A 15893-nucleotide genomic window follows, 5' to 3' on the forward strand; every position below is an offset into this window, starting at 1 on the left:
AAGTTTTAAGCTATATTTCTTAAATTATTTTAAATACATCTCTTGCTGGCAATGATGCATATTGATATACATTTATAACATATGCTTTATTTTGGAGTTTGTTATTGACTTCTATGGAGGCAAGTTGCAGTTTATAGGCACCAAGTCCACAGGTAGAGATAAAGTATGAAGATGGGTGGAGATTTTTATTATAATATATATATTTATATATTTTTATATATAATGATTGGGCAGCAGGAGCTGGCAGCCAATTTACGATTGTTTAGTTTAGCCCAGCAATTGTGAATTCAGCACAAGTTTTAGTTATGTGACAATGTGTGTATGTTTACAAAGATTTCATGAATGAAGCCCATTGACAACCGCCGCACCAAGAGGGATTGTAGTGGTAGATGGATTAATAATCATTTGATTGAAAGCTATTAGACGTAGTAATGTTTTCAAGTCTCTCACGGTGGGAATGTAAGGGAAGTCTCAGCTGACTGAAGGAGGGATTTTCTTATGGGAAGTACCAGCTGAGTAGGAGGGCATTGATGACTGGCTTTTAAAAAAATACAGGACTATTTGTCCGACTTCCGGTAAAATTAATAGATAACACATAACTGTGGAAAGTTGGAGAAAATACGCCAAATGATATAAGGGGCTTGGGTACATCACCGGAATAAAGGAGTTACATGTTGCTCTGTCCATTTCTTTTCATACTATTTTGTTGAATAAAATCAGATTTTGGTATCAAGAGTATCCATCATGGGGTTGTATTGCTAAGTGGGGAAACGTTTCACATAGCTGTTGTTTAATAAAAGCAGATGATTTCATATTTACTTACTGCTTTTCTGCTTGGCTCATGTCAATACAAACATGTGGACTGTATTTCCATCATGCTTGTTTATCTTGTTTACTTGAGATCCTTATACATGATGATTTCATTTGTATCACTAATAAAATGAAAAAAACTTAAAAATAGAACTTGTGTTTTTGCTACTAAAAAAAAAAAAAATTCACATAAGCCACAACAATTAATGCACATTATTGTTGTGCTGATTCCAGCATCTTGTGGTGCAGTCGATGGCTGGCAGTGGGAACTGCTACTCTAACATTTGGAAAGGCATTACAGAGGAATGCTTTTTCCAACTTTGCAGCTGGAACATGTGGTGATCTTAGTCCCAGCTCCACGTTCCAGCGTCTGAGGTAAATAAACAATGCACCATTAGTTGGTTCATATCATCCCAACATTAAGTGTTGGGAAAGTGTGTTGGACTGTTGTTTAGATTAGTGCCAAGATGCAACATATGTGCAATCAGCAAGTTACAGAGCCCATGCCTTGCTGATTGATGCTATTTGTGTCCACAATGTGTGCACACAGTAGTGTCTTATGTGCACAGCAACAATGTGAAATTATGTAAATACTCACACTCTATTCAACCCGTTCAAAACTTATTGTAGTCTTTCATTTTGATGCTATTGTCACTTATGATTGCTAAACCCATCACCCCTGCTGGCTTCTGGAGTTCATCGACCACCACAATGTCCAGTTGGTTAGCCATTAGCCAATTTACAGCATCCTTGATCCTTCGTTCTCTATCATCCTTAAAGACATGTTCCAACTTCACTTTAGGACTTCCATCCCTTGCTGTTGGACTGCCATCCCTTCCTGCATCCAAGACCCTGTTTTCTTTGAATGTTTCAAGGAAATGTTTGCACTGTCTGCACCTAGGATCTTGTAAGAGAACCTGGACTCCCTTGCTTATATGTTTAGGGCATCTTTTTATGACTCATGCTTTAATGCTCCGTCAAAACAGCCGTATCTATCCACTTGTAGGACATTAAAGTCAGCCTCTTCTTCGGTGTGCTGGTGGGAGGGTATTCTCCTCCCATGATGGTTCCTTCTTCTCCACCTCCTCACCGGGTTTCGGCTGCTGGGGACACTTGGCCCCCAACTTCCAGATGCATTTCTGGGAGTCTGTTGTTTGATATTTGACATCGGCTTCTTCATACCTTGTAACTGGCCTCCCTCCTTCTACTCTGTAGAGCATCATGGTCCCTCCATATACTATGAAGAATGTCCATCTCTTCCTGTGGCCAAGTTATTTTACCAGCGGGATAGTTATAAAGAAGAATAAATTCAAGCTCATTTAAAATATTGTACAGTTCATGAGTAATCACATCCCAATTTAATACATTTGGTTTCAATAAAATACACCGAAGAGCCATAACAAAATGTGTAAAAAAAAAAAAGACATTTTAATTTAATCCTACTGTATATTTATATACTGTGTTACTTCACAATTTAAGATCTCCTCCTAAAGCTCTTTCAGTCACAAATGTTTCCATCAATCTGACAACTTTTTATTGGTCAACAGAAAGGAATGTAGTAGAAGAACAATACGACTGGGAGCAAAACAAAATGGACTAGCAGAGAGGAAGGGAAAGATGAAACTATGTTTTATTTACACTCACACACACAGGTGGAAACGATCAGGAGAATTTGGGCCAAGGAAGTCAAACAGAACTAAACAAACCAGGAAACAGACCATAACTGTAACTTAATATGTTGGCATTGTGTCCAAATGCCCCTCTCTGGTATTTTTTCTGTTACGCAATCGCACTACAATCTGTCAGAATATAACTCTTAGTAAAAAGCACCAGTGTGCTTGTTTTGATGTGATTTCTGAGCTGGGAATAAGACAAATAATCAATGAATCTTTCTTATTTCAAAGATAATATTTTGGTGTAACCAGGTGAGAAGTAGCCCAGAAGGTTCCTAGTAGCAGGCAGAACGGACATTGGTCCATGAAAGAAGGCTGGTACCTGGGTTAATTGGGGAATGGGTTGTAGCTGGTGGACCGCCTCCCCCTGGTACCAGGTGGAACAGCCGACTCCTTGATCTGAGTCATCCTGTGGGATGACCTGCAACCTTTTGCACAGATACCTTCCCCAGAAATCTGCCCGGACCGAGATTTGAACAGCACCAAAGACCCAAAGGCTGCCAGCAATTAACTGATGTCAAGGAGGATCTTGCTGGTCTTCAGTCATAGCTATCACAGCTCTCGTTTCAGCTCTCGTTTCAGCTCTAGGAGAGCTCTTTCCAGACATTGTTTTGTTAGCCACAACAGAAATGTGGATGGGTAGACAAATTTAGTTTGAAGGACATTTGTTGGCATCCCAGGGCAAAAACAGAAACCTGTGGATGCAAGTTAGCAGCGATCGTTGATCGTCCTGGAGTTGCTCAATTTGGAGCTAAAGTTGCTGGTTTCAAATGTTAAATCAAATTCTAAATTGCTGGTTTCAAATGTTGTTTCAGTAGCTGAAAAGGAGATGGATTCACAGGTTTAAATGAGAATGTACATAAAAAGGTAATTTCCAGGTTTCCCATTAAGCTATTTTTAGATTTACTGGGTTTGGGCGACGTCACTCCCTGCCAACGTTGCCCCATGCCATAAACCTATGGATGACATCATATGGGATTTATCTAACTGTAATTCCTTTTAAATAAAGTCTAGGATTTGGAGCAGCCACAAAACACAACAGTAACAGAACTGTTATGTTTACAGAAAGATTCTTTGGGAATACCCCTTTCCAGCTTCTAGGATCCAGACACGTCATGAGCACAGCAGTAAGCAGAGAGAATCATTACACATTCCTTTCACCCCGGATACAACCTTTTCCAAATCCTACTGATCCAGCAGACTCCATAGAGCACTGCAGACCAAAGCTGCTGCAAAAGCAGCTTCTTCCTTCATGCTATCAGCATCATAAAAAGCGGGCTTGCACCAGCCATATTTTATATACTCTGAAAACACAGATGATGCACTGCTATACTACACAACTGGAGATTAATTCCTTGTGTGTGTGTATTATTATTATTCCAGGGTTTCGTTTGAATTAACTGAAGCCTAGAAGCAGCGTTCAAGGGTTAGAATAATGCTGAATGTTTGATATAGTGCTTTGGGTTGTCCTCCAACTTTCCCACTTAAAACAAATCACACACAGAAATGATGGCAAGGGAGATTTCTGCAGCTCCATCTATTGACTCCCCATCAGACGGCCATATGTGCAGTATGTCATTTGCCTCCATATCTCTCTGTGCAACTAACTGTGACTCGCATACACCCAGAAAGCACGTAAGTGTATTAGTTCATGGAGTTCCTCCAAAAATAATAGACTCAATTGTGAAACCAGATGTTCCCCAGCGTGGAGCATTTCCCAGTAGACAGTGCAAACATATGGAGAGCATCCGTAATCCACACTAGCACTTCAAAAATGCTCCAGTCAGCTTTACAATAGTGAACATCCACAAAATCTTTGGCATGCATTCACACATGTGTTTGACATGAAGGCACAGAGGCACTCTGTGGTGCAGAGGATGTTGGTGGGTGGAATGACATGAAAGGTCAAAGCCCCAACGACTTCTCTGTGTCCCGTTACTCCCTTACTATCAGTTTATAAAAGCTTGCTTTGGAATTCTGCAGCTCGCTTGAGCTAGTACCACGCTGAATTCTTCATGTTTCAGTTGAAACACACTTTGTATATCTTGCTTATCTATTTAGGAAAGTGTATTAGTTATCCATGAACAACATATCCCCACCCCCCAGTTTTGGGTTCATTAGTTGCATATTTAAGTGATGTCCTCACTTTTGTTTTGTCAAATAACAATGGGGATAGTCATTTTGTTATGTCACTAACTCCCACCATTTTTCAATGCTTTTTTTTCCCTTTGGAGCACTGAAGCACTCTGAGCCACAAGGATTATCAGTGAAGAGTTATAGTTCAGCTTTTCATTTGAAAACCTCCAACAACAGCAAAAGCAGCACCACTTTTGTCTATTGGAAACATATCACTGTAAACATGGTCATTCTGCCCTCTGGAGTCATTCTCTCTAGGATTTATAAAATGTTACGCTATTAATTTGAACCTAGGGTGTTGAAATGAAGCCAAGTTTTCACTTCTGGATCTTTTGCTCCCACTCTTTTTTATTCCAGTCAAAACTCGAAATGGGGTTTCTTGTAAATGCTGCAAATGACCTCTGCCCCTTTGGACAGCCCAGCCAGGAATTTTGCAACAGCTTTGGCTAATCTAGTTACAATAAGTCCCCTTGCCTCACAATCCCCCCCGACGACTTCTAAGGAAAGCTCATCAACCAAATCCAGCGACTGCATTTTTGTGTGTGTGTCAAATTCATAGCAAGCGTGAATAATCCAACAAAGTGAGTGGATATGAAACAGGATTTTCTAGCTGTTTATCCACAAGGGGTTTTCTTGTTTTAATTATCTCAAATGTTTCTTTTACATGTGGGTGTATCCAGGAAACACTCATGTCACTTTGAGAAAGAATGTCCTAAATAATTTTCATTGTAAGAGAGGTCTCATCACCGTGTTGGTGGTTTCCTTCAAATCACACACCCAATCAGGATGATTACAGTAGCTGAGTGGAAGCAGGTGAGAACAACAAGCAGGTGACACGAAGGGCTAGTTAAAGACTTTGGATCTTCTGCAAACTCAAATATCAAACAAAACAACTTAACTATAAATAATGATCAAAGTTTTTTTTCGAAAAACTACAGTAGACTGATATATGAAACTAAATCACTCATAGTCCCAGCGGTGATCCCAGTAGGGATTACAGCACTGTAATCCCTAACAAAAAGACAAAATCCATGAATAGTGGAGAAATAACATTTTTTCAAATTCTATATATTCTAGTCAGTTCTGGCAATGGGGACTTAAAACGTTTTTAGATTATAAAACACCTGAGTTTTGGTCAAGTGCCAACATTCCAGCTTCTGGGTTGAAGACAGCGAGACATTATGGAGAACTGCAGTTCATTAATGCCCCGTTTCCATTCTGGGGACCGGTACGGTCCATTATAAAATGGTCACATTAAACCGAACCATACCATACTATTTTTACTACTACTACTACTCTTCGCCGCCTGCAGTCTTCTCTCAAACAACGTGGCATGGATTGTACTGTACATACGAAGTACCAAAAACCGAGCATAACAAAAACGAGCTGCTGGAATACCTCCATTGTTGCTGTTGGTAGTGTCTCTATGATAACTTCGCTTTTGTTGTCGTCACACTACTATGACGCCATGCTAGGCCCATATGGGGTGTATGGGCCGTGGTGGCCTGAAGTGCAGTGGAAACGCTCACCTGAATTGACTGGACCATTCTAAACCGTACTGAACTGTACTGGACCGAACCTTACCAAACTGCTCAGTGGAAACGAGCCACAAGTTACCAGTAGGGGCTGGCTGCAAAACCTGACCCCCATGTTAACATGTCCAACTTCACAGCAAAAACAATCATATTTACATCCTTGTAAATATATTTACATATTTATATATGTACCACAACAGGTATAATTGTATAAATCAAAAATATATATTCATAATAAGGTGTCTGGACCTTTGATAACATCTCAGAAGTTAATACAGTGCCAGTCAAAGATGTAATTGAGCATAGTCAATCATATTTTATTGAGGATGTATTCTCTTGTGTTGCAGACTTTACAATCAGACCACCGTGACTGTCTATGAGTCAGCAAGTGGTCGTTTATGGATTTCACCACCATCACATCATTTGAAATGGGAGGTCTCGTTTCAAATGTTTGCCAGCAACTCCTCCGGAGTGGATCCTCTGAAGGAGCCACAGCTGATCAATTCAGGGCTGTTTCAAGCAGTTGGAAGCAGTGGTGAGACTGTTGCTGCTGGTCGCTACCCTTTGCCCAGACAGCATTCGGGCTGCCAGCTGGGCCCCTGCCAAAGGCCGCTAACTGGTCAGTGGCAGTCACACCAGGCCCAAGGCTTCTTTGCCGTTCCTGCCTGTACCAGCCAAGCTCTCTGCTGCAGGTTGGCAGCTGCTCCAGAGGAGCTGCCTTCAACCCAGACGCTTTCAGGCTTAGGCATATATTAGCTAGTTGCAGCAGTCTATTTGTACAAATAACAACACAACAAGCTGTTTTTATCATCAAAATAAGAGTGACTGTACTTTCTTAACTCTGAACTCATATCTCACATGTCAAGTTAAAAATATGCTAAAGTGATAACAGCTAACCATTTGACACCAGATATTTTAGTACAGCTGTCACTCAAAAAACCGATCCCCTAATATACATTAACTGATGGGTATAATTGAAGTGAATGTACATTGAATACACTTAATCGCGGGTCAGGACTACTGTAAACAGAACTAACATGGAGTGGTGGGTTGTGGGAGGGATTTGTTGATCAGGTAGCCTGCGTACCACCCACCAGGGGAGTCTTTGTTTTTTTTAAATAAAATAAGTAAACAGTTGATGAGAGTAACAACATCAGCATTAGGTCACAGGTAGGCCCTATATTTGCAAAATGAGTAACTGGAGAGACAAAAAATCCAGGAGCTACTAGGGATAATATGTAATAATATGTCATTCTACACGCCCAAACATTTTACAGGCGTTAGGCTAATAATGACTTGCCTTCCCTCCCCTCAACTCGCCTTCAGCAATGGGATGGCAAATAACACACCTTGCGTTTATATTACCCACAGTGGAAGCACAAAGTGTTACTTCACATGTTTATTTGTGCATACACAAGGCAGGGAAATAACTGTATCACATCTTCTTATTTTGTTAAATTACAGCCATATGAAAAAATGCAGCATTTAGCTTCACAACAGCATCTGCAGACAGTTATGTCCAATTTATACAACATGGACAAGACTTCCATGTCGAAATATCCAACTTTGCTCTGGAAATAAACATATTTACAGCCTGGATATAATACTAAAAAAAAAAGAGAGAAAAAGTAAATTATACAGGGGGGTGATTCTTTTTCCTTTTTCTTTTCTTTTTTTACACTGCATCAAGTATATTTATACAAAATTTATGCAAAACAATAAAGGAGTGTCCAGCTTTTCAAACAGTCTGTGGTTTGTGATAGCTTACTTTGTTATCCCACGATGGTACAGAGTCCTGAAGCAGCGGACAAACAGACTCAAAAATACCTACTATCCCTGGGCCATTAGATTGCTAAATAATACACAACAAAACATAACATAACAGAACAGAACAGGTGTATTTTTTTTAATGATGTGGGAGTGATATCTAGGTCACTGAGCACTGAGGTCGTCAAGTCAGTTGCTTTTGGACGTCCCTAAATCCAGGCTTAAAACTAAAGGTGACCGAGCTTTTGCGGTGGCCGGCCCTAAGCTGTGGAATAGTTTGCCACTGAATATTAGATCTGCTCAAACCCTAGTGGTTTTTAAGTCTTCTTTGAAAACGTATTTATTTTCGTTGGCTTTTGATGTACGATAAATAGTTGCCTACATTTTGTGAGAAGTTATTGTTCACTTTATGTGTCTGTTCTTTGCCGCCTATTTTCTACTTTCTATCTTTTATTACTATTTTATTGATCATTCTAGCCTGTTAGTGATTTTATTGTTTCTACATTTTGTACTGTATTTTCTCGTGGTATTGTTTCATGTTATTGTATACTACAGCACTTTGGTCGACCTTGGTCGTTTTTTAAATGTGCTATATAAATAAAATTGACATTGACATTGACATAGGTTACAGTTTGTTGCACTTTACCAGACATTGTTTGTATTGCTTTTATGTTTTTATACTGTGCTTTTCATATTTATTTATTCCTCTTATTTTTTGCTTCCTTTGCACTTTGGTGGGAACATCCCAACCAATCTCGTTGTAACCTGAGCACAATGACAATAAAGTCTATTCTATTCTATTCTATTCTATTCTATGTTAAAGTAAATGTAATTATATCATACTTTTCTATGTTATTATCTAGTCATTTATATTTTTTTCCTTGTTAGAAATCTGTAAAATGTCAGTAAAAACGAGGCCGCGGGCTCTTTAAGAGGAGTCACGTGACGGTCACGTGACGCGGCCGGAGCGGAACCACTTTCAGCATGGTTGTGTTTACTGGAGGCGTTTTGTTTACGTGCTGCACGCTGGTAGCTTAGACAGGGCTCTACTATACATGCTGATTTCAGTTCAAACGCAGCAGCACTTTTCCTTTTGCCATCGAAATTACAGCTCTTTGTCACGAAAGTCGAGGTGGGTAAATAGGCACATTTACGAGCCTTAATCGTCCTAAAATACCCTGTTAGTGCAGTCTCAGCTTTTATTTATCTTTCATTTAATGAAACTCCAACACATGAACTTACTACTGGTAACGTTATTTTTTAGTCGTTTTCGAAAAGAGGGGGAAAAAAGTCAAAAGTGTGCTGCGTTTGAACTGAAATCATGAAGCAGAGTCGAGAGACCGTGAACGTCCCTGCATGCTTCATATCTAACCACGAGGGATTCCTAGGGACCATCAAAACCTTCATTGAAGACTTTGTGGTGACTGAAATCGACATCCACGGACTGAATGTGAGAGCAGCAGCTGCCACACGCACATCTGGAGCAGAGGAGAACCAGACCAGCACAGAGATGAAGGACAACAGTCACTGTTCCTTCTCCCAGGACAGTGATGTCTCATCAGAGTGTGGGGCAGACACCCTCCTGTCCAGCTCAGAGAGCTTTGACTTAGATGTGATCTTAGGCCAGTCCGTCAGCGAGGAACTTGAGCAGTTTGTGTTGACACTTAGAGATAAAAGGCCCGTGGAGCTGGAGCTTTCGCTGGGATCATTTGCAGACAAACACCAGAGAGCCAACGTGCACCGGGCTGTGAGACACCGCTTCCCCTTCCTCATGACCGTCACCATCCAGCCTGAGATCAGGGTCAGGGAGGACCCGGACTACAGGGAGCTCTCCCGGCTGGTCACGGAGGACGAGGCGGAAGACTTCTTCAGGTTCATAGATGCCAAAGTGCGGGGGTCGTCTTATGCATTTGCTCCTGATGACAACAAAGAGCACAGAACAGCCGTTCATCACTTCCTGAACCGAAGGTTTGGGAAGCTGGTGGAGACTAAGACCTTCAGTGACCACGGGAGGACGTCCATCTCTGTTCGTCTGAGAGAACAGGGCCGGCCCAAGAAGAGAACGGCAGACGAACGCAAGGAAGAAGAAATTTACACTGGTACGGTGTAGAAGTTTTTTTCTTTTTTTTTCTTTTTTTTTCCCACTTGAAATGTGAAAGAAGCAGGTTTTCCCGTAAACGCAACGGTCTTTGTGTCTTTGCGCGTCCCTCTCAGCATTCACGCTGTGTAAGGAGAACCTGGAGACTCTGGAGGCCATCAGCTACATGGCGGCTGCGTTCGGGGTCCTGCCGTCAGATTTCACCTACGCCGGGATCAAGGATAAGAGAGCCATCACCTACCAGTCCATGGTGGTCAAGAAGGTCTCACCTCAACGGTAGTGCTGTGTCTCTTTCCTGGATCTGGTTGGTTCTCATGTCTGACCCGAGTCCAAACATTCCAACTCCCCTTAGATGTTTTGATTTGTTTCTACCAGAGCCTCTAATTATCTGATTTTATCATCATCAGGTTGAAAGAGAAGACGGCGGAGTTCGAGAAGCGAGGGATGCGTCTGTCTCAGGTCCGCTCCGTCAGCGAGCCCCTGAGGCTGGGGCAGCTGCAGGGGAATCACTTTGACCTGGTGGTCCGCAATCTCAAACCCCACGACGCCGCTGACACGCACTCCTCGGCTACAGACGTAAACACCCGACTGGAAATGCTTGTCAAGGAAGCAGTGAAGAATGTCAAGGTATCATCTCGTGATATGCTGGAGCAGTATTCTGGTTTTGGGGGGAATCGGGTTCACATTGGTTGTTTTTCTCTGCAGACCAAAGGTTTCGTCAACTACTATGGACCCCAGAGGTTTGGGAGTGGACAGGGCGTTCAGTCCGATGAAGTAGGACTAGCTCTGCTGAAAGAGGACATGGTAAGACATCCTGAGGTGTTAGGGCTGGGCGATATGGACCAAAAGTCATATCTCGATATTTTTTAGCTAAATGGCGATACTCGATATATATCGATATTTTTTCTGTGCCATAATTGGGGTTTCCCCCAAAGCATTATAGCAAACCCTTAAAAAAACAGTCAGTTTTAATACAAAGCCTCGTGCCAAATGTCACACAGGTTCCTTTATTAACAGAGTTCTGCACAATATCAAAATGTATAAAACAAATGAAATAAAAATAAACTGCCTGCATATATAAAATAAAAATGCTTCTTGAATAAAATAAAACAAATATCCCTTTCCTGCATAACAATTAAATTAAAATACACTGTGCAATTAATACAATGTAGTAACAGGCAGACTTTTCCACTGAGGTTGACAGTTGTGCAAATAACAAAACATTTGTGCAAATATCAAATAAAACATTCAAGTAAATTTGTCACAAAATAAGCTATATCAAAAAAAAAATGTATTTATTTTTTTTAATAATCGATATAAACGATATTGTCTCGTACCATATCGCATTTGAAAATATATCGATATATATTAAAATCTCGATATATCGCCCAGCCCTAATGAGCTGCAACTTGCAGCTCCTGTTTAAATAAATGAGCAGCTTCTGTCAGATTGTGCAGTTTAGTGTTGATGTGTGTCATTGTGTGTGTGTGTGTGTGTGTGTGTGTGTCAGGTCAGTGCTGTGCGTCTCTTCTTCACCGCAGAGGAAGGCGACGATCCTCAGAGCCTTGCAAAGAAACACTTCCTGCAAACAGGTGAGGGGTTTAGTTTCATTTCTCCCAAGATGTTTAAAGGAGACACAAGATGAACCTTTGTGCCTCTCTTTGCCAGATAATGCTAAAGAGTCTTTGGCGTTGATGCCGTTGTCCAAGGCCAGGGAGCGGCTGATGCTCCGGGCCATGAACCGCTACGGTACCGGTCCAGATGGCTGCGCCCAAGCCTGGCTCAGTCTTCCCCACAGCATGAGAGTTTTCTACCCTCACGCCTACTGCAGCAGGTCAGCGGCATGAGAGATCAACACACAACATCTGGAGGAGGTTTAATAAACCCTGAACCTGAAGTTTTCTGATCCTGCATCAACTAAACCCTAATGGTTCCACAGCAGCGGTTATAAATTATGTCAAATCAACTCCATGTCCCCACTCAGGATTTCGCACGTTCATTGCAAACCTATGCTGAGTGGAAACAGCAATAATAACACCGGAAAAGAGAAAATTACTTCTCAGAATTAGAGCAACATGTTAAAAAAAAAAAGTAGTCGAGCCACATGAATTTTGTGTGATGATTCACGTAAACTCTGTAAAATACAGTAAATGTCTCAAATGTTTCAGATTAATTTGACTTTTGGAATTCATTTTTAATATTTGCTTTTAGTGGATATAAGAGCATAGGTTTGGTTAATCTAGATGCAATGTGAAAGGATGTAGCAACAAGATAAAATTAAATTTAAAGATGTAATTTCATCAGAACCAAAAGCCTCTAAGTCATTTGGCATGATTTTTTTTTTGTTGTTGTTAAAAACAACAAACAACAGATAATTTATCGGTCACGTGGGACACCAGCAGTTCCTGGGGTCAGTTATGCAAAGTGAGGTTACTTAACCCCGACCAAAGGCTTCAGTTGAGCTGGTTTCAGGAACCGGGGTAACTCATACCCGGAGTCTGTTACCACGGTAACTGACTCTGTGAAGTAAACCTGGTCAAGAGCAGGTAGACTTCAACATGTCTGGAGTTACTTTCTGTCTCCCTCCCTTCATGAAGCTGAAACAAGTTCAGTTGAATCAGATAATCGATCATAAAACGCACGTTTTAGACACGTCTGGGCGATGAGATGCTTTTTTCTTTATACTTTTTGTCACCATTAGCCTACATGACCTCATCCTTCTGTTCCTGATAAATATCACCCACTGTATGTCTATACTTCACACCAATTCACTTAATCATTTTATTAGCTACTATGTCATAAATTATTAGCTTTTATTTATTGTTTTCTTAATAGCTTAATCATTTTCTTCATTTTCGCTCCCAGAATCCCACCGACATGACGGTGAATATGGGTGAAATCTACCTTAATTTGTCGTTCATGCGATTTTATAAACAGTCGTTTATTTTACTTTGCTTACACTTTCACTCGCTTTGAAGTTTTTTCTCAAGCATACACTCATCCTGTCGCCGCAGCAGCTGTGATGCAGTTTTGTCTGAATATGTGCTCAAATTTATAAGATCGCACTAATGTGTTCGGTTCTAGCAAACTGAAATGCAAAGATAGCTTCAGTTGACTATGCGTTGCCGTGGTGAATCACGGAGCTCCATTGAGGATGGCTTTTTATAGTCGCGTTAACTCAGTCAGCATACTCGGAGTTGACTGAACCAACTCTGAACATGTTTCCTGAAACCAAAAAGTTGAACCTCCTTTGTGAAACAGGTCCCGGGTGAAGTCTTCCAAGCCAGCCGCCTCTATCTGCTCAGTATTTGTAAATCTGTCATCACTGCTTTGATCCCTAATTGTGATAATACTGCTGATCTCCTGGTGTGGTTGTGCTTTTTCAGGGTGTGGAACGAGGCAGTGGCTCACAGGCTGGCGACAATGGGTCACGGCGTCAAAGAAGGAGATCTGGTGTGGGTCCAAACACATGACAACAAGATGGAAGAAGCTGCAGAAACCAGCTCACCTCAGGTAAGAACTCTTTAATGTTTTATCCCACTGACACCAGCAAGGATCCACTTCCTGTGTTACAGTTTTCAAAGTTTGTAACGATAGTACACGACACAGCAGTTGTGTTGGAAATTATAAAGATGTAATAAGTTTAATAAATCTCCACCGTTCAGATAAAAACTAGACGCCTATCTAGCGTTTCTGTATGTTTAGAAAGCTGAAGCTAAAGTTTGAGTTTAAGTGCGGATATTGGGTTGAACCTGCAAGGATGAACTATTACTTCCTCTCCATTTTCTCCAACAGCTTCTCACCTTAGAAGAAGAAAATTTAACTGGTGAATCGGGAAACCTTGTAATTATAGTGATTAAGAATATACATCTGTTTACGTCAGTGAAGCTAATTACACCTTAAGATTGCAGGAAAAGAATAAGTTGAGGGGAAGTGCGTGGTTCAGTCTCACCTGTATTTTATTTGTGGTTAAAGAAAACAATTTTTCTGATAAATTTAGTACTCAAATTCCACCAAGGCCTTTTTTACAGCTTTTGTGATGAGTTATTTCATAACTCACCTTTGCTTTGCCGTCTTCAGGTCCATGTGGTGACGAATCTGGAGGAGCAAGCAGGCATCTTCAAACTTGAACAAGTATGGAGTTTTTCTCCAACTACTGTTAATTCTTCTACTCATGCTTTTTAACATTCCTACTTTATCATCCTGCCAGGTGTTGTTACCAATGCCAGGAAACACGGTGAAGTATCCGGAGAACGCCATCGGGGCCTGGTACCAGGAGAGACTGGCCAGAGATGGACTGGCCGACTGCCGCTTTCGAGTCAGCGGGCTGAAGCTGAACCTGCCCGGCTGCTACCGTCCCCTGCTGGCCGTCCCGCAAAACCTCAGCTACCAGCTGCAGAGAACAGCCGGCGGAGAGGCCGCGGGAGGGGGGGCCAGGGACATGAACTCACTGGCGCTCAAGTTGAGCTTCAACCTGAACTCCTCCTGCTACGCCACAGTCTGCCTCAGAGAGATCATGAAGAGTGATCTCTAAAGCTGAACTTCATAAACGCGTGTTTGTTTTCCAAGTTCGGTGCCACTGAATGTGATGCATCTTTATTTTGGTTTGTCGTTGTATCAAGATAAAGACGTAAAGAAAAAAAATGCAGTCTGTAGTTGATGAAGCTTATAAAGGAAGTGTCTCTCCCAATTGTCAACAATTTAAAAAGGAAACTGTATGTTTGTTTGTTTGTTTGTTTGTTTTTTTAAAATAAAATCTTAGAAGATGTTCTTTCTGACTCTGCTTATATATTTTATGCACACCATTTTGAGGCTGGATTTTTTTTTCCTTACAGTGAGAAAACTTAGATGTTATATCATTTAGACCTGATTTAGGATGAGAATAATTATTTTACTCGTATAAATACAGTTCAGTCCAGAACTATATCCATTCAGCCATTATTAACCACGTTTCTATGTATGGTCACAGGCAGAGCCGCCTGGGAGATTTGCGAGGCCCTGTGCGAAATGGTTTTGGGTTTTTCGGCTCGGATCGGGTGTCTATATGCGCAATTTTAACTCTCCAATTAGCAAAATACTGGATACCTTCCCCTGCCTCATCATCATCTCTTACCTCGACGCGGGGCCCCGCGGCTGCTTGAGACCCGGTCGGATCGGTGATTTTTGTAACAAATTTATCAAACGAGCCTTTCAGAGAGGCATTAAACTCTTCCATTTTCTTTAGTTTTTTTCTTTTTTCATCCCCTGATGGAAATTTCCTGAATCTGTCTCGTTCTCTTGACATTGTGTGACAGTTTGTTCCAACTCCACCGTCTGGATCAGAGCAGCTTGTGTCTGCGCTTGGTCTGACGCAGTTGTATTGAACAACAGACACGCGCATCATTGCACATATATTTATTGATATGCACAGACTAGTACACATTTAGGTCTGTAATGGAACGTGACTGTTGATATTTATAAGGTCGCACGTTTCGCACACCCCTTGCGGCGGCCCTGGTCACAGGGATCTGCTGGAGCTTATCCCCACTATGTTCAGGTCAAATGTTCCCCCTTGATGGGTCACCAGTCCATGGCGGGGCCACAAATCAACACACAAGCTCATACACATACACACACACACACACACACACACACACACACACACACACACACACACACACTCATACAGGTAATAGAAAATAAATTATGAATTAATGAAAGTTTAAAGTTCACATTCATGTTTCTGGACTAAGGGAGGAAGTCAGAGCACCCTGAAAAAACCCACACAAGCACCTGAAGAACATGCAAACATATTTAGAAATCACACACAGATGTGATCTTATCCTAAGTAGGTATGAAGCAGGCAGACCAGAGGTGTCAAGTAACGAAGTACAA

The 15893-nt window shown here is 41.3% G+C and overlaps 1 protein-coding gene across 1 annotated transcript; it reads left to right on the forward strand.

Moving 5' to 3' along the window:
• Positions 1–8896: 8896 nt before the first annotated feature.
• pus7l (pseudouridine synthase 7 like) lies at positions 8897–14790 on the forward strand. The gene is made up of 9 exons (XM_061714235.1): positions 8897–10020; positions 10136–10295; positions 10427–10646; positions 10725–10823; positions 11530–11611; positions 11688–11853; positions 13406–13532; positions 14100–14153; positions 14230–14790. Exons 1-9 carry the CDS (start codon positions 9243–9245, stop codon positions 14551–14553), a joined length of 2010 nt encoding a protein of 669 aa, XP_061570219.1. The 5' UTR covers positions 8897–9242; the 3' UTR covers positions 14554–14790.
• The last annotated feature ends 1103 nt before the right edge of the window (positions 14791–15893 follow it).

Source organism: Cololabis saira, chromosome 23, assembly GCF_033807715.1.
Source record: "Cololabis saira isolate AMF1-May2022 chromosome 23, fColSai1.1, whole genome shotgun sequence".
NCBI lineage: Eukaryota > Metazoa > Chordata > Actinopteri > Beloniformes > Belonidae > Cololabis > Cololabis saira.